General features: G+C 44.1%; 1 protein-coding gene across 1 annotated transcript in view; it reads left to right on the top strand.

The window, feature by feature from the left end:
- LOC141116713 (NACHT, LRR and PYD domains-containing protein 3-like) overlaps positions 1 to 2,187 on the top strand; it is a 94,165-nt gene extending 91,978 nt beyond the window's left edge. Inside the window, exon 8 of the mRNA XM_073609104.1 lies at positions 2,019 to 2,187. Within this exon, the coding sequence (XP_073465205.1) occupies positions 2,019 to 2,187 (169 nt within the window). The remainder of the gene's footprint in view (positions 1 to 2,018) is intronic.
- Positions 2,188 to 20,435: the final 18,248 nt, after the last annotated feature.

Consider the following 20,435-nt stretch of genomic DNA (forward strand, 5'->3'; position numbering starts at 1 on the left):
GACTGACTGAGACAATAATATTCTGAGAGAGATTAACATTCAGTTTTATAAATCTTGGGCTCTTATTTAACTCTGTTATCAGCTATAAATTAGACTTTGTCTAAATCTCATCACACACTACAGTCTGGTTGTACAATCGTCTGTATATCTACTAACAACTATGTAGTGCACAAGCCTACCTAATTGGATAGCTTGGGTAGGTCCACATATTACATAGTTTTAATATATATAAAGTTATACAAAGGTTGTATTGTCAGATTTGTGCATGTATGGTGACCCTAAAGTAAACAATAAATTAAGAAATGTCTCTATTTTCTAAAAAATGTTTACTAATTACATTTAGGTTCCAGTATCAGTGGTGTACAAGTTATATCCAAAATTATTCTAAGCAGCTGTATGTCCTGTTTCCCCTTTCTCCTTTACCCCCCACCCTTCCAAATAGGTCCCACTGTGTAGAGACAAGACAGCCATCCAATGGATAAATAAATCTAAAGGGATTACATAATGAACACTGCTGCTGAAATAAGTCCAACGCTTGTTGTATTATGCCTATGTGTATCCCATGACAGTCCACCGGTTGACACCATTAGGGTTAATAATCCCAGCGCCACCCACACCAAATAAAAGGACCTCTGAAACACGTTGCCTTAGCAACCATCAGAGCATCCCTTGTCAGCTGGGCTGGCACAGCTCCGGGTCATGTGATTGTGGAGGCGGGACTAGCCTCATTGAGGATTGGAACTCTCTGTCCGGAAGGAGAGGTTTGCGCGCAGCTTGTCTGCTGCTGCAAGCTGGATCCCTTTTCATCTCAGCCCCTGCTCTCCCACTGTCTGGAGGACTACTGTCTGATTATCTGTAGGAATGCTCTTTTTCATACAACCTTTGTGAGTGCAAATTGTTTTCAATTTTTGTCCAGTTACTCAATAAACTGTATTGCACAATGAGCCGCTGCACTCTGCCTCTCCTTTATGTTTTCTCAATAAATTAAAGCCAGCCATTCATCAACTGAAGTGTGGCCAGTTTAGCAGGGAGTGGACAAATTTCGATCCATGTATGAGCACCCTGGTTGTACACAAGTCGATCTATCAATCAACTTGTGTACAACCAGACTGTGTCTGGTATCTATATAAATAGATGAGATTATAGATGTTCATACATATGGGAATCTGATCATACTGCAATGAGCAATCAGAGCCTCAGAAAAAAAACTTTTCATCTGACATGAACATCCGATATTCGGTGCTGGAAGATCTCCTCATTACTAAACATCTACTATTCAGTGGCAGATGCCTCCCCATTATTTCCTATGTGTACAGAGCTCTTATCAACAAAGATAAATAGAATATCAGATAAAAATCATCCCGTCCAATCACTAGCACTGCTGATTCCGGCCTCACACTGGCTGCTAATACCATTCATGCTCCATACACAAGATTATAGCACAATATGAGTCATGTCAGTGGTGCTGTCATACACATGAATGACAATATCGGTGTGTCTACTCCATTATAACATTTTTATTTTCTTCCATTCATGTAGAGCACCAGTTCCCAACCTTCCCAGCACCAGCCGCATGGAAGTCAATCCACCCTCAGACCCTGGGGGAGTTGGGAGGGTGGAGGTTGCAGCCTGTCACCTCGGGGGGGAGGCGGGGTTGGCGGTGCAGCTTGTCATCTTGGGGTTGAAGCCTCGATCTGACCAGTGTTCTGTATGAGATCCTGTCCCAAGCCTTGCTCTCCTCCCTCTCCTTTTTCTTCTTTGTGACCACAGAGAGGGAAGGGAGTAGTGGTGCTAGGAGAAGGGGCGCGTCCACCCTCTGGTGGTCAGAGGGTGGCAGTGCAGGTTGTTGCTGGCTCTCTCTGCCTAGCACTAACCCCTGCCATGTGGCCCGGCTCCCAGCAGGCCAAGGACCAGCACTGCTCCACGGGCCATGGTTTGGGGACCCGATGTAGAGAATAGTTGCATTCATTCCTGGGGAGAAATTAATTTAATTTTGATAACATTCTTTTCTTCTACAGTTTGCGTTATACTCACCTGACAGACATTTCCTGCCCCCAACTGGCATCTGGAATAAGAAATAACCAGACACTGAGGATACTGAACCTGACTATGAACAATCTGGAGGGTCCTCATTTCACGGATATGATGGCAGCTCTGACAACAAGTCGGGTAGAGAGATTAGAGTGAGTACAATAGGACTGACTGAGGCAATAGTAAATATTCTGGGACACATTAACCACTTGCCTACTGGGCACTTTCACCCCCTTCTTGCCCAGGCCAATTTTTAGGTTTCAGTGCTGTTGCACTTCGAATGACAATTGCTCGGTCATACAACACTGCACCCATATGAAATTTGTATCAATTTTTTGAGACAGGGCTTTCTTTTGGTGGTATTTAATCACCGCTGCGTTTTTTATTTTTTGCTAAACAAGTAAAAGAAGACCGAAATTTTTGAAAATAAAACGTTTTCTTTGTTTCTTTTATAAAATGTAGCAAATAAGGAATTTGTATCCTTCACTGATGTGTGCTGATGAGGCTGTACTGATGGGCACTGATTGGCACTGATTATCAGTGCCCTGATTATCGGTGTAAATGCATGCTGTGACAGTGCTGAGAAAAGAAAATGCTGATAACTGTCATTTGTTTACCAGCTTTAACTGAACACAGCTGATCACATAATAAATAGCCAATGTCATTGGCTCTTTACCCTGAGGGACATCTGGCACCACTGATCACCGTGCTACACACCCCTGGGGGTGCGCACGAGCCGTGTGACAGGAGGGTGTCATATGATGTCCACTTGGAAGGAGGAGAGTCCTGCCCAGTCAATCTGCCATATGCTGGGCGGGAACTCGTTAACATTCCAACATCCAAAAAAAAAGATATTGTAAACAAAATTGATCTTATTTTTTGACCGCGTAAGTATTTATTGATATATTGAAATTCAGCCAATTTAGCAAGGACCATCTGAATTTTGATCAGTGTGTGGCTATCCATATTTAGCAGAAGTCAATCATTAGGTCAATTTATGTTGAATGGATAAGTTGGAAAACTTTTGCCAATCAGTTGCTGCAGCTGATGATCAATGTATTCTGACAGTGCTAGGTCCTGCAATGTCCCAGCAACACAAACCCTCCTGTGCACAAGTGAGTTACTAGGTGGACTAAAAGTTCATGCTGGAAGATGCTTCAGACCTTGCTGCCCTCAAGGATAGGGAAGTCCTAGTGGTCAGAAAAACAAGAAGAAAAAGAGGGCGCACCAGCCTTGTGCATTATCCTTTAAAAGTCTTTTTTTTATTAAAAATAAGGTAAAAATACTACTCACAAACATGTGGAAAAAAGTTCGCAAATACAAACGATCTCCAGATGGCGACAATTGGTTGACTGACAGACAGACTCCAGATGGTACACAGGAGATATCAAGGGCCACTGCCGGCTGACGCGTTTCGAAGGGGTACCTTCTTCCTCAGAGCCTGGCAGTGTTATCCCCTCCAGCTTCCCATATTTATACACACATGTACACACACAGCAATGAGCCTTTGGGAAGGCTCCTCCCAGAGGGGCCAAATAAGCACCACCCATATGGGTGAGTGGGCCACAGTGGAAGGAAAACGCCCATTAAGCGATACATACACTTAATACAGTAAATACATAAGGCAAGTGGTGCCCACCCGTCCATGTATACACCAAGGGGCCGTAGCCAGTAGTTCTAAAAAACGATAACCAAAATAGTAATAGATGATCAATAGATAGATTAGAGGGCCCGATGGGAACACTAATGATTTGTATAAAGCATCTGCAGCCTCAGGATGGAGGAATCCGCTCATTCTTTTTTTCATTCAGCCCACTGGCTGAATGAAGAAAAATTAATTATCTATTGCCAGCTTTAATCTTAGAATCGTATCATACTCTCTTTATCAGTTAGAAAACAGACTTTTTCTAAAGCTCACCATGCAGTACATTTTGTTTAATTTCTACTATCATCTATTGTATGCAGTGTACAAGTCTGCCTTACTAGACACAAATTGATTGGCTAAATTGGGTAGATCCTCATATTACATAGTTTTGGTAAATTTAAATTGTGCATAGCTTATACAGTATGATTGTAAATTATATTGTGATCCTAAAAGCTTTAAAAAAAAGCTTTACAAAATAAACATTACATTTAGTATCTATCTAAATAGATAGGATTATGGAAGGTATCACCGTCTGTACACATGATGACAATATTGGGATGTCTACCCCATTATAACATTTTTCTTATAAAATTTTATTTCCCGGAGTTTTATAAAGTGATCTAGTATAAATGACTTTAATTAAGAGAAATGAGTTCCATTCATGTAGATAATAGTTACATTCATTCCTAGGGAGAAATTCATTTTCTTCTGGTAACATTCTTCTCTTCTTCTACAGTTTGTCCTCTAATCACCTGACAGACAGTTCCTGCCTCCACCTGGCATCTGGAATTAGAAATAACCAGACACTGAGGACACTGAACCTGGCAAAGAACAATCTGGAGGGTCCTCATTTCAGGGATCTGATGGAAGCTCTGAATACACAGATAGAGGAATTACAGTGAGTATAACAGGACTGGCTGAGACAATAATATTCTGGGACAGTTTCACATTCAAAACTTGTAAAAATTCTGACTCCAGTCATTGTAATGGGGACTTTTTTGTTTGTGAGGTCTCTATATATAGTTACATAGTAGGTAAGGCTGGATAAAGACAATAGTCTATCCAGTTCAACCTGTGTAGGTGTACGTGTGTCAGTGTTGTGACGTGGACCTTTCTCTATACGCTATGATCCATGTCTCCTGCGCTAAATAAGCGCCCTTTCAGCCTTTTGGTATAATGCATCTGTGTACACCCGTATCTTCCCAAGTAACACAGACATAGCCACTGTCCTCACATCCTTAGCTCCACAGCCCGACTTCCTTCTGGAGAATGTCTTTTGTTTATTTAGAGTACTTAACAATCAAGCTTGATGGCTTCACAATCAGCCAACCAAGCACAGGCAAATAGGAGGAGTTATACAAATATCAACCAAAGAACAATGATTAGGGGGGTTTATGGGCGTGTCTGGGCAGGGACAGTGTGTATGATTTCCCACCCCCTGTCCGTGCTCTTTAGCTACAGATAGAAACCACATGGCAGGCCTTAGAATTCATGAACACTGCCGCCGATCAACAACACACGCAAAGACTCACGTTTTTACTGTTGGTGTGAATCTTAATTCTACATTGTTCAGGGAACAATGCATACCCGACTTATACTACCATTCCTGCTGATGGGAGATTATCTGCAGGGACATGCCATAGCCCCTCCATGTGCTGATCAGACACACAGAGTGACACGAGTGTACATCCCCCCATAACCGATAATGTCTTTGCAGAGTGAACACATCCCCCCAGACGATCGTCTGTGCATTGCACAGGGGCCCTTCGCTGGCAGACATATCCCCACTCTTCAAACACCTCTCTGCAACCTCAGGAAGCTTTCCACTACCAAGCGGGTCTCAACTGGTGTCAGTCTGCCCCAGTCCACTATTTAGAGCGGGCTGCAGGAGAACTAACACTGGGAGACATTCTGATAATACATATCAAATACATCTTAATAAAATTTCCACAAAAGTCGATAATCATTTCCTATAGCCCTGTATGTTGTGTTCTTTGAGATGCATGTCCAAGAGTCTTCTAAAAATATCAATATTCCCTGATAGGGATGAGCCAAACACCCCCCTGTTCGGTTCGCACCAGAACATGCGAACAGGCAATAAATTCATTCGAACACGCGAACACCGTTAAGGTCTATGGGACACGAACATGAATAATCAAAAGTGCTAATTTTAAAGGCTTATATGCAAGTTCTTGTCATAAAAAGTGTTTGGGGACCTGGGTCCTGCCCCAGGGGACATGGATCAATGCAAAAAAAAGTTTTAAAAACGGCCATTTTTTCGGGAGCAGTGATTTTAATAATGCTTAAAGTCAAACAATAAAAGTGTAGTATTCCTTTAAATTTCATACCTCGGGGGTGTCTATAGTATGCCTGTAAAGGGGCGCATGTTTTCCGTGTTTAGAACAGTCTGACAGCAAAATGACACTTCAAAGGAAAAAAAGTCATTTAAAACTACTCGCGGCTATTAATGAATTGCCGGTCCGACAATACAAATAAAAGTTTATTGATAAAAACGGCATGGGAATTCCCCACAGGGGAACCCCGAACCAAAATTTAAAAAAAAATTATGGGGGGCTCCCCCTAAATTAAAGATTTTGAGGGGAACCCCAAGCCAAAATTTTTTTTAAAAATGGCATGGGGTACCCCCAAAAATCCATACCAGACCCTTATCCGAGCACGCAACCTGGCAGGCCGCAGGAAAAGAGGGGGGGAGAAGAGAGCGCCCCCCCTCTTGAACCGTACCAGGCCACATGCCCTCAATATTGGGAGGTGCTTTGGGGTAGCCCCAAAACACCTTGTCCCCATGTTGATTGGGACAAGGGCCTCATCCCTACAACCCTTGCCCAGTGGTTGTGAGGGTCCGCGGGTGGGGGGCTTATCGGAATCTGAAAGCAAGGTGACCCCCAGATCCCGGCCCTCCCCCCTGTGTGAAATGGTAAGGGGGTACGAAAGTACCCCTACCATTTCACAAAAAAACTGTCAAAAATGTTAAAAATGACAAGAGACAGTTTTTGACAATTCCTTTATTTAAATGCTTCTTCTTTCTTCTATCTTCTATCTTTTTTCTTCTATCTTCTATCTTCCTTCGGTTTCTTCCTCCATCTTCTTCTTCTTCTGGTTCTTGTCCTTCTGGTTCTTCTGGTTCTTCATCTGGTCTTCTCGTCCAGCATCTTCCTCAGCGGCGCCTTCTGCACTTCATCTTCTTTTCTCGGGCCGCTCCGCATCCTCGATTGGATGGGAGGCTCCCGCTGTGTGACGCTTCTCCTCTTCTGACGGATCTTAAATAAAATAAACTAATTTCACAAATGCTTATATCACATAAAAGTTTTTTTAAAAAACTTTATTGGCTAAGAGCATCAAATATAGCCAACATTTTTTTTGGGGGGGTAAGGTCTCCTTTTTCAGGGTATGAGCATTGGATGTTGTTAGAATCACAATGAGATGCAATAGCAGACCTATGTTAGGGTTTGATAAAGATTGTCATCTCTGAACTGCATTATGAGGCAGGAAACTGAGTTAAAAATGCTACTCAAGTTCCTGGGATTGTATGATTTTATTTTTTATTTATTTTTATGGTTAAACTCGATTGACTTGTGTCTTTTTTCAACATGATTAACTATGTAACTATGTAAGAACCTGGCCCCTAATGGTACTTAAGGCCAGTACCCAATCAATGCCCTGTTGAAGAAAGGCCAAAAAAACAAGACCCTGAGAGGGAATGCAAGAGCGATCAACAACTTAACACCACAAAATATACGCTCTCCAAGTACGGTCATAAATCGTCCAAGAGCCGGACATACAACATGGTGGGAATCATAGAACCTGACAATCCCCTGTCCCTCAGAATCAAGGTTACTATGGCCAAGCCTTTAAGCCAGTGATGGTAAAACAGGGTGAAAGATTGGACTGTAGGGCAGAAGATCTTCCCACAAGGCAGCCACAGCCAGTCGTGCCCTGTTGGCAAACCAGGGATGTCAGTGCCAGTCTTAAGCTACTAGAATGACCGGGATCAACCCCAGCCCTTAACATGTGCAGCAGGCCAAGGAGAAGAGGGGAAAGGTGTAGATGAATTGATAACAGCCCCACTGTAGGATATACAATAAAAATTGAGCTTTGGACTTTATAGGCACAACAATACGCAAATTAGTAAAATATAATATCTTTAATAATAAAAGAAAAAAACGATGATAACAATAAAGTTTAAAATTCACAATAATGGTTTATACATAGTGTAGACATTAGGGATGAGCCAAACACCCCCCGGTTCGGTTCGCACCAGAACCCGCGAACGGACCGAAAGTTCGCACGAACGTTAGAACCCCATTGACGTCTATGGGACTCGAACGTTCGAAATCAAAAGTGCTCATTTTAAAGGCTAATTTGCATGGTATTGTCCTAAAAAGGGTTTGGGGACCCGGGTCCTACCCCAGGGGACATGTATCAATGCAAAAAAAACTTTTAAAAACGGCCGTTTTTTCGGGAGCAGTGATTTTAATGATGCTTAAAGTAAAAAAAAAAAAAGTGAAATATTCCTTTAAATATCGTACCTGGGGGGTGTCTATAGTATGCCTGTAAAGTGACGCGTGTTTCCCATGTTTAGAACAGTCCCTGCACCAAATGTCATTTTTAAAGGAAAAAATCTCATTTAAAACTGCTTGCGGGTTTAATGTCATGTCGGGTCATGGCAATATGGATGAAAATCAGTGAGACAAACGGCATGGGTACCCCCCAGTCCATTACCAGGCCCTTTGGGTCTTGTATGGATATTAAGGGGAACCCCGCACCCAAATTAAAATAAGGAAAGGTGTGGGGCCACCAGGCCCTATATACTCTGAACAGCAGTATACAGGCGGTGCAAACAAGACAGGGACTGTAGGTTTGTTGTTAAGTAGAATCTGTTTGTAATTTTGAACATTTTTAACGTGTTTAGCTCCAGCCAAAAAATCTTTTCTAAGCTTTTTGGAAAACATAGGGAAGGGTTATCACCCCTGTGACATTTGTTTTGCTGTCTTTCCTCCTCTTCAGAAGATTTCACCTCACTTTTTTGTCCCAATGAAAAATGTTTTTTGAAAATTTGGTTTTTTTTGTGGAACAAGGATTGGAAAGCATCAGTGGAAAGGAGAAATTGTTTTCCCATATTAACTCTTACAGGAGAGAATTTCCCTTCCTAGGGGTAGATTTCATCTCACTTCCTGTTGTCTCCTTCCGTTTGCAAGTAGGAGTCGTTTGTAAGTTAGATGTTTGAAAGTAGGGTCCTGCCCTATATACTCAGCAGAAATTTGGGCCTTAGGTGTTGCTGTGGCCACAACACTGTAAGCCCTCACAGGGCCCTGCTGTGAAATATTAGATCAAGAATTGTAATTACATGCCCCTGTTGAACAGGAGCTGAAAAATTAGGCCTTAGGCACTGGTGCTGGTGCCACAACACTGCAACCCCTCACAGACACTCTAGTTGGAACGCAGGAACGAGCCCTGCTGCAAAGTATTGCTTCAAAAATTGTAATTACACGCCCCTGTTAGACAGGGGCAGAAAAATTGGGCCTTAGGCACTGGTGCTGGTGCCACAACACTGCAACCCCTCACAGACACTCTAGTTGGAATGCAGGAACGAGCCCTGCTGCAAAGTATTACATCAAAAATTGTAATTACACGCCCCTGTTAAACAGGGGCTGAAAAATTGTGCCTTAGGCACTGGTGGTGGCGCCCAGAACCAAAAATGTTCTTACAACCTATCAGCGTGATGATTGAGGAGGAAGAGGATAATTACTCAGGGATAGTCACTCAGCATCAGCATAGGCAGTCTTTGAAGGGATCTGAGATTTCAAAAAAAATTATTCGGTTACATCAGCATCAGGTGCTTGGTAGCTGGTGGTGATCCAAGACTCATTCATTTTTATGAAGGTCAGCCGATCGACCGAGTCGGTGGACAGACGCACCCTGTGATCGGTTACCACGCCTCCAGCAGCACTGAATGTGCGTTCCGAAAGAACGCTGGATGCAGGACAGGCCAGTAGCTCAATTGCATACTGTGCAAGCTCTGGCCAGTGATCCATCCTCAAGACCCAGTAACCCAGAGGATTTTCGGTGGGAAAGGTGTCCAAGTCTGATCTTGCCCCTAGGTATTCCTGCACCATGTAAAACAGACGCTGGCGATGGTTGCTGGAACCGATCATACCTTGGGGCTGCGGACCAAAAAATTGTCTGAACGCATCGGTCAGACGGCCACCTTCTTCACCGCTCCTTCTTTGACTGACCGAAGCCTCAGCAACACATTGTCCAGAAACAGGAGTTTGTAACCTCCCAGTCTCTGGGAACGCGTTGCACAGACCTTTCTGCAAGGCCTCCCGAAGATGTTTCATCCTCTGCTCCCTCTGCGATGGCAAGATAAGGTCCGCAACCTTACCCTTGTAACGTGGATCAAGGAGGGTTGCCAGCCAGTATTGGTCCTTCTCCTTGATACCACGAATACGAGGATCCTTACGCAGGCTTTGCAGGATCAGGGAGGCCATGCAGCGTAGGTTTGCTGAGGCATTCGGTCAGGAGTCCTCTGGGTCACTAAGAACGACATGGTCCGCAGCCACCTCCTCCCAGCCACGTACAAGTCCATGTGTTTCTTGGGACTGATCCCTTAAAGACTGCTGCTGATGCTGAGTGCCAGGCTCCACCTCCATACTGACACAATCTTCCTCCTCCTCCTCTTCCTCCTCCTCCTCTTCCTGTGTGATCGGCGGGCACGCAGGAACACTGTCTGGATAAAGGGGGCCTTGAGAGCTAAGGAAGTCCTCCTCTTCCTGCCTCTGTTCTGCCTCAAGTGCCCTGTCCATTATTCCACGCAGCGTGTGCTCCAACAGGTGGACAAGGGGGACAGTGTCACTGATGCATGCACTGTCAGTGCTCACCATCCTCGTGGCCTCCTCGAATGGTGACAGGACAGTGCATGCATCCCTGATCATGGCCCACTGGCGTGGGGAAAAAAAACCAAGCTCCCCTGACCCTGTCCTGGTGCCATAGTCGCACAGGTACTCATTGATGGCCCTCTGCTGCGTGTGCAGCCGCTGCAGCATGGCCAACGTTGAGTTCCACCTGGTGGGCATGTCACAGATTAGGCGGTTCTTGGGCAGGTTAAACTCCTTTTGGAGGTCCGTCAGCCGAGCACTGGCATTATATGACCGGCGGAAATGCACACAGACTTTCCTGGCCTGCCTCAGGACATCCTGTAAGCCCGGGTACCTGCCCAAGAACCGCTGCACCACCAAGTTAAGGACGTGAGCCAAACAGGGCACATGGGTCATTTGTCCCTGTCGGAGGGCAGAGAGGAGGTTGGTGCCATTGTCGCAAACCACCATTCCTGCCTTAAGTTGGCGTGGCGTCAACCACCTCTGAACCTGCCCCTGCAGAGCTGACAGAACCTCTGCCCCAGTGTGGCTCCTGTCCCCCAAGCACACCAGCTCAAGCACCGCATGGCATCTTTTGGCCTGCGTACTTGCGTAGCCCCTTGAACGCCTACGGAGCACCGCTGGTTCCGAGGAAGAGGCCATGGAGGAAGAAGAAGAGGAGGGGGTGGAGGAGAGAGGTGTGTCACAAACAGCATTTTGGAGGCGTGGTGGCGGAACAACCTCCAACACTACTGCACCTTGTCCTGCATCCTTCCCAGCTGCCAGCAGAGTCACCCAATGCGCCGTGAAACTTAGGTAACGTCCCTGTCCATGCCTGCTGGACCATGAGTCAGCGGTAATATGCACCTTACCGCTGACCGCCCTGTCCAGCGAGGCATGGACATTGCCTTCCACATGCCGGTAGAGAGCCGGAATCGCCTTCCGTGAGAAAAAGTGGCGTTTGGGTACCTGCCACTGAGAAACCGCACATTCCACAAACTCACGGAAGGGGGCAGAGTCTACCAACTGAAAAGGCAGCAGTTGAAGTGCTAGCAATTTTGCCAAGCTAGCATTCAACCGCTGGGCATGTGGATGGCTGGGAGCAAACTTCTTTCGGCGGTGCAGCAGCTGGGGCAGGGAAATTTGCCTGGTACAATCTGACGTCGGTGTACCAAAAGCAGATTGCCCACAAGTACTTGGCTGTGACACACCTAATTCTACACCTTCATTCCTCTCACTGCAGGTCTCAGAGAGGACTGAAGGTCTAGTGGGGTTGGAAATCTCAGCTGATGAGGAGCAAGGAGAGATCCTCTTTGTTCTTTGGTGTGGGTCTTTTAGATACGCTTGCCAACGAACTGCATGGCAGGTCAACATATGTCTGGTCAAGCATGTGGTACCCAAGCGGGAGATGTTTTGGCCACGCGAGATACGCTTGAGACATATGTTGCAAATAGCAGTGGTGCGATCTGATGCACTCGTCTCAAAAAAGGCCCACACCAAAGAACTTTTTGAATAACGCGCAGAGACTGCAGCGCCCTGCACATGTGGAGCTTTGGGGTGTGATGCAGTCAATGTGCTGCCCTTAGGCTGGCCCCTGGAGGGCATCCTGCCTCGTTGGTGATGTGCCGCCGCCTCCTCCTCCTCCTCCTCCTCCTCCTCTCTCCTATCAGGCACCCACGTTGAGTCAGTGACCTCATCATCCCCTCCCTCCTCATCACTGGAGCAAACCTGGCAGTATGCTGCAGCAGGGGGAGCATGACTGCCAGATTGCTGTCCTTCTTGGGCACCCCCTCTGTCCGTGCTCATGTTACTGCCTTCATCGAGCTCAGTATCGTCATCAGAGCCTTCCAAACGCTGGGCATCCTCCTGGAGCATGTACCCAACACTGTGGTCAAACAGTTCGAGGGAATCCTCATGAGGACATGGTGGAGCTAGGGAAGGAGTCACTGATGACATTGAGCTGAGGGAAGAGGCCGCTGCTTTGCCAGACAAAGCACCCTGGGCATGGGTGAGAGAGGATGAGGAGGATGAGGACGGCTTGGTCATCCACTCGACCAAGTTTTCCGCATGTTGCGGCTCAACACGGCCAGCTGCCGAAAAAAAGGCCAAGCGTGTCCCATGGCCACGTGCTGATGAGGATGCACCGTCTCCACGACCAGCACTAGACACAGAGCCTGCTTGCCCTCTCTTATTGGCTTGTGACTGTCTGCCTCTCCTTCTTGGCCTTCCAGACATACTAATGGCCTGTAGCTGCACTAAGCTGGGATAGAACACCTGTAATTTTCTTCAAGTAGCTTTATATACTGTAACCAGACAAGCCTGCCTGTCAGTAGGAAGATAACAGGAACGGATCTAGCTGAACACTGTGAGCAGGACGCACTGTACTAAATGTAAATAGTCTAGCTGCCTGACCGTGGTACTAATAGGATCAAATAGAACACCTGTAATTTTCTTCAAGTAGCTTTATATACTGTAACCAGACAAGCCTGCCTGTCAGTAGGAAGATAACAGGAACGGATCTAGCTGAACACTGTGAGCAGGACGCACTGTACTAAATGTAAATAGTCTAGCTGCCTGACCGTGGTACTAATAGGATCAAATAGAACACCTGTAATTTTCTTCAGGTAGCTTTATATACTGTAACCAGACAAGCCTGCCTGTCAGTAGGAAGATAACAGGAACGGATCTAGCTGTACACTGTGAGCAGGACGCACTGCACTAAATGTAAATAGTCTAGCTGCCTGACCGTGGTACTAATAGGATCAAATAGAACACCTGTAATTTTCTTCAGGTAGCTTTATATACTGTAACCAGACAAGCCTGCCTGTCAGTAGGAAGATAACAGGAACGGATCTAGCTGTACACTGTGAGCAGGACGCACTGTACTAAATGTAAATAGTCTAGCTGCCTGACCGTGGTACTAATAGGATCAAATAGAACACCTGTAATTTTCTTCAGGTAGCTTTATATACTGTAACCAGACAAGCCTGCCTGTCAGTAGGAAGATAACAGGAACGGATCTAGCTGTACACTGTGAGCAGGACGCACTGTACTAAATGTAAATAGTCTAGCTGCCTGACCGTGGTACTAATAGGATCAAATAGAACACCTGTAATTTTCTTCAGGTAGCTTTATATACTGTAACCAGACAAGCCTGCCTGTCAGTAGGAAGATAACAGGAACGGATCTAGCTGAACACTGTGAGCAGGACGCACTGTACTAAATGTAAATAGTCTAGCTGCCTGACCGTGGTACTAATAGGATCAAATAGAACACCTGTAATTTTCTTCAGGTAGCTTTATATACTGTAACCAGACAAGCCTGCCTGTCAGTAGGAATTTAACAGGAACGGATCTAGCTGAACACTGTGAGCAGGACGCACTGCACTAAATGTAAATAGTCTAGAAGATAACAGGAACGGATCTAGCTGAACACTGTGAGCAAGACGCACTGCACTAAATGTAAATAGTCTAGAAGATAACAGGAACGGATCTAGCTGAACACTGTGAGCAGGACGCACTGCACTAAATGTAAATAGCAGGAACGGATCTAGCTGAACACTGTGAGCAGGACGCACTGCACTAAATGTAAATAGTCTAGAAGATAACAGGAACGGATCTAGCTGAACACTGTGAGCAGGACGCACTGCACTAAATGTAAATAGCAGGAACGGCTCTAGCTGAACACTGTGAGCAGGACGCACTGCACTAAATGTAAATAGCAGGAACGGATCTAGCTGAACACTGTGAGCAGGACGCACTGCACTAAATGTAAATAGTCTAGAAGATAACAGGAACGGATCTAGCTGAACACCGTGAGCAGGACGCACTGCACTAAATGTAAATAGCAGGAACGGATCTAGCTGAACACTGTGAGCAGGACGCACTGCACTAAATGTAAATAACAGGAACGGATCTAGCTGAACACTGTGAGCAGGACGCACTGCACTAAATGTAAATAGCAGGAACGGATCTAGCTGAACACTGTGAGCAGGACGCACTGCACTAAATGTAAATAGCAGGAACGGATCTAGCTGAACACTGTGAGCAGGACGCACTGCACTAAATGTAAATTGCAGGAACGGATCTAGCTGAACACTGTGAGCAGGACGCACTGCACTAAATGTAAATAGTCTAGAAGATAACAGGAACGGATCTAGCTGAACACTGTGAGCAGGACGCACTGCACTAAATGTAAATAGCAGGAACGGATCTAGCTGAACACTGTGAGCAGGACGCACTGCATTAAATGTAAATAGTCTAGATAGAAGATAACAGGAACGGATCTAGCTAAACTGAATACAGTGTATATATATATATGCAACACCTGGGATGCATATATATACACAATACACTGTAAGTGCAGCTAACTGACTGACTGTTCTGCCTAATCTATCTAACTCAAATCAAATGACACTGTCTCTCTCTCTCTCTCTCTCTATCTCTCAGCACACCGGAACACACACTACACAGGGCCGCCGTGCAGGCGGCCTTATATAATGTGGGGTGTGTACTAAATCCCCTGAGCCATAATTGGCCAAAGCCACCCTGGCTTTGGCCAATTACAGCTCTCTCTACTGACGGCGCTGTGATTGGCCAAGCATGCGGGTCATAGTGCATGCTTGGCCAATCATCAGCCAGCAATGCACTGCGATGCCGCAGTGAATTATGGGCCGTGACGCGCCACACGAATTTAGCGCGAACGGCCCATAATGTTCGCAATTCGGCGAACGATCGAACAGCCGATGTTCGAGTCGAACATGGGTTCGACTCGAACACGAAGCTCATCCCTAGTAGACATCTCTAGCATTGACTTACTGCACTACACAGAATAAAGAAAGATATCTAAAGTGTTGTAAATTCCAGAGTGCTGCTTATGATGTAGAGTGATGTCATAACTTGCTCTTGCTCTACATGTTATGCGGCGAGCACTTCTTCAGCAGATTTATAGGCAAACTATTATGCGTGAAAAAAGAAACATACAAATAACATCAATCTTTAAACATATACACAAATTCTGATTGAGCATAACATATAATAACATTCCAGTTATCTATCTCCAAAGTGGTCATACAGTAAGTACTGAGTAATGATGGCGTAGGCAAACCAACAACTATGGGGGCGTATATAACATAATATTATTAGAGTAATATGTATGTAAATGTGGACAGTCTCTAAATTATAATAGAATATACCTACTAACACAGAGATACCTGATCAATAGGCATCCTTTAAAAGGGCAAACCTAAAATGAATGCAATAACTATACAAAGCATATGTATGATAATAAAAAAAGCCTGAAGATCGAGAGTTATGTCACAGGCAAACTTAATGTGTAGTGAAGATGTCAGCAGTACGGCTGAAAACATCAGCAGGGCGGCTGCTTGAGAAGAGGGGTCACCCCTTAGACAGTATATGTGATGATATAAAAATCTTCCTTGTCAAAATGTTTTATTGGTCATAGAGAAAGACAAAATTACACGATTGTCAGAGTAACCGACATGTTTACATACATCAATTGACAGATATTAAAAATCTTCACGCACTGCGTCCCGAGCCCACCCAGTTGTGTGACATTAGCAACCTAATATTCACTAATGTCTTCCTGTTTCTCCTCCCAGCCTATCAGGAAGCACGTCCTGAGACCCGATTGGCTGGGAGTCCTAAGTCCTAATCAGGAGGAGAAGCGACTGCCGGGCCTTGGGAGGAGAAGCCACCCTTGGGAGGGGGAAGCCACTTAAGCCTGAATGGGGTAAGTGCGGGGCTGGCAGGGGGCCTGGCGGGCGATGGGCAAGAAAATTGGCGATCAAGCGGTGATGGATTGATCGAGCGCCGAGGTGGGGGGTGATTGGCTGGGTGGGGCCGCGTGCCCCCCCTAGGAAAATTGAACACCAGCTGCCACTGGCCATGACATGCATGCACAGTAAGAAGAGGACCTGTCCTTTACCTGCATTATTCTTAGTAGCCCTCCTCTCCTCCAGATTATATCTTCTGCTTTAAATTCACACATTGACTTCCTTCACACTGATTTATGATTCTTTTTTTCCAATCATGGGGCTATTCACTGTTGACACTTCGGTCTCATGTTCATATCTCTAATAAAAACAGGGATCAGTGTTTTAACCATGTCATTCTGTGTCTCTGGCCATCAGTCTGTGTAGGTTTTGGTGTATTATAAAGCATAACATACAATCTTAATGCAAATGATTCTGGATCGAGGGATATAATTGTAGTCCCAGAGATTCATATAATCACTGATCTTCTCTGTGTTCAGGGTCTGCTTTACATTGACTGACTCACCATAGCAGTAGAAAAGACAGAGCCTGATTGGCTGCTGAAAGATTTACAGATAGTTCTAACCTCAGATATTTGGCAGGAGGTCCTTGATTAGTAATTAGGCCTGTAATAATATACATAACAATAATAATAATAATAATACATCTCTCCCATTATTGTACCTCAGAGAATAAAGGAAATGAGGTTAATCTGCTAGAGATCTGATGACCATTTCTATCCTCTCTTCTAGGATTGCAAACAATGACTTGTCAAATGAAACTAAAAGAGAACTGAAAAAGTTGGAATACCTCCGGCCAGGACTGAAGGTTATCATATGATGACCCCAGAGGAAGAATCTCTACTATAGCTGCGAATGGAGATGGATCCTCAAAACTTCTGGATGGATGGAGGGGTGAAGGACACACTTCGGCAACCATGAACATTTTCCCCATAAAGTGACTTGGGCTGTTCAGCTGATTGTTTCTAATTGTCATCCTAGTATTTGTCTTACACAGCTTGCTGTCCCCTCACTACTCTTATATGAATGATAGAATTCTTATTTTCTGAGAGGATCTGAGACTCATCCAGAGATAATACAGCCAGAGTGATGAAGAGACGGCACAGAGGAGGAGGATCTTTAATAAATACAATGTACAACCTATATCCCTTCATACATTGACATTGCAAGACCTGGGAACCTGTTCCAACAAACCACCACCACCACTATCCTCATTGTATCTGCCAACTATTACCACCTCGTTATTGCCATTCATCAGCAGTGAGGAGCAGAGTGTGACCTATAGGAGTGGTCCCTTGCTTTCCTAGAAGGGGATTGGTCTCTGCACTTGTGGATTCTGTTTGGCCAATATCAGTGTTAGCTAATCAGGAGCCAGAACACAGCTCTTCATGTGGACAGAGAATCTAATTTTTGCTGCTCTCTTGTATTGTATTGGGTGGTAAAGCAACTAGTGCATGAGCATTTTTTCTGGAAAACATATTTATGTGTTTTTTTCACATTCATTTTTATTCATATAAAATGTTTTGTTTTATGTAGACATTCCTCCATAGCTCTGTGTGTGGTGAATGCTAGCCTGTCTAGTAAGAGAACCCAGCACTAGTTCTGTAATTAAGGAAGAGCAAAGAAAAGTCTCATGTGCTTGAGTGTGGTGCTAAACCACTTCAGTACCGGGCACTTTTACCCCTTTCCTGCCCAGACCAATTTTCAGCTTTCAGCGCTGTCCATCTTTGAATGACAATTGTGAAGAGATGCAACACTGTACCCAAACTAAATTTTTATAATTTTGTTCACACAAATAGAGCTTTCTTTTGGTGGTATGTATTTAATCACCACTGGGTTTTTTTTTTTTTCTAATTAAACGCAAAAAAAGACCAAAAATTTGGAAGAATAAAACACATTTTTCTTTGTATCTGTTATACATTTTGCAAATAAATAATTGTCCTTCATACATTTAGGTCAAAATGTATTCTGCTACATTTTTTGGTGAAAATAGCCCAAACCAGTTTATATTATTTAAAAGTCTGTAGGAAAGTCATAAGTCATAAGGTCCACAAACTATGGTATATATATCTGAAAATCGATCAATCCTGACGGCCTATCTCATTTCTTGAGGCCTGAAAAAGCTGGAACACTACAAATCCCCCCCCCCAAAAAAAAATTACCCATTTTTTGGAAAGTAGACAGTCCAAAGAATTGAGTAAGAGGCATGGCATTTTTGACGTTGTCATTTTTTGGTCAGGATTTTTATGAAAATGAAATAAAAAAATTAAAAATTCACAATGTTTTTTTTTTCTTTTTTCAGTTCAGTACAGCGTCATCATACAAGTGGTGATCAGGGACTGGTGATAGTATGAAACAAATAACAAAAAAAATGTAATTTTCTTTTTTTTTTTATTACATTTTTTTTCTTTTTTTTAGGATTTTTTTTTAACACACTGTGACCAGAGCAATATAATGTTACCATAGTAACATTGTACCACTCTGGGGAAGTGATCATTATTTTTTTTTTACACATTATGATTGCTTATAGCAATGAATTTCATTGCTAAGCAATCATTTTACTGAACGAAATCAATTAATTTAGCTTGTTTTGTTGTGATTAGCTGGGATTGGCCACAGCTAGTCACATGGTACATATGGGCTGTGATTGGCCCTGTCTGTACCATGTGATCACTGAGACCAATTACACAATTGTACACAATGGATGGCATGAAAGGAAGCCATTCATTGTTTACAATTGTCATGTGATCTGCTGTGATTGGTCAGAGTGGTCATGTGGTACCAGCAGCGGGCCGGTACACTGATGAGTCATTGGCTGTGTCCGATAGACACGGCTGGTAACAGATCACATTGCAATGTGGCCCATGGGGCATGTGAGAGGCATGTTCTGGAGAGGACGTTGTATGAAGTCCACCAAGTTCGACGAATGTCCCGCCCGGCCATCATTTTGTTATTGGCTGAGCGGAAACTGGTTAAAGTGTAAGTTCACCTTTACAGAAAATCTGTAAGGTGACCTTACACTCGACCCCCCCCCCTCCCCATCCCATACGGTTTGCTGTACCAGATTACTGCAATCCCCCACTGTCAGGCACTGAAAATCTGCTTCACCGGTCTGAGGATTTGAAATCTCGGGGGTTTTCTCTCCACTCCTCTCCTCCCAGTTCTGACAGTACAAGCTAGATGGCTTCTGATTGGTTAGCACCATCCATGTGATGGTGCTGACCAGTTAGAATCCCTGTAATTCATACTGACTTACGCAATCCTAAACTTCCAAATCAGTGTAAAAAGGGGAAGTGAAAGACAATTTTATATAAACCAACCAGTGAAAAAAATATGTGAAAAAGAATGAAAAATTCTAAATAAACGCGTCGGGGGAGAGACTTTCTGTGATGTCACCACGCACCAGACTGCAGTTTGGAAATCCGCGGCTGTGTTTGTATGGATTTCTTTGTTTGTTCATGTGCAATACTTGGAAATAAATACCCATTTCTACTGCACTATGAAGTCTCCTCTTCTTTGATTAGTCATATATGCTGGAGAGCCATCTAGCAGATCGATTGGAAACTTTGGAGTTGTTTGAAAATCATTCCTTATGCTCTGGTGGATCAATTGTATCAGCGGGAGGAGAGTTTAACATTGGAGCCGACAGAGTGGAACATCGCAGGTGGTTACTTTGTTAATCAAGCGTGTCAGATCCCTATAACCTGGGGTCCATCCTGTCTGGTAAGAGGCCAATTGTACTAATTTTCTCCATTGGGATATAAAAGAGCTTACCGCTGAATATCGTGGATATCCATGCATTGCACTGGAATTATACATGCACACTCACCATATTTAAATTTATGTTCATTTATGTTTTAATCCCATTTTTTTGGACTTTAGAATTGGGAATTTTTTATCCTTTTTCACATATTTTTTCACTGGTTGCTTTATGTAAAATTGTCTTTCACTTGCCCTTTTTATACTGATTTGGAAGTTTGTATGGTTTAGGATTGTGCAATTCTCTTATGTATATATAGATATATATATGTGGAATTGAGTATTTCATTTTGGAGTTGCAGCATCTACACACATACACACGCACATATTAA

This window comes from Aquarana catesbeiana, linkage group LG13 (genome assembly GCF_042186555.1).
Source record: "Aquarana catesbeiana isolate 2022-GZ linkage group LG13, ASM4218655v1, whole genome shotgun sequence".
NCBI lineage: Eukaryota > Metazoa > Chordata > Amphibia > Anura > Ranidae > Aquarana > Aquarana catesbeiana.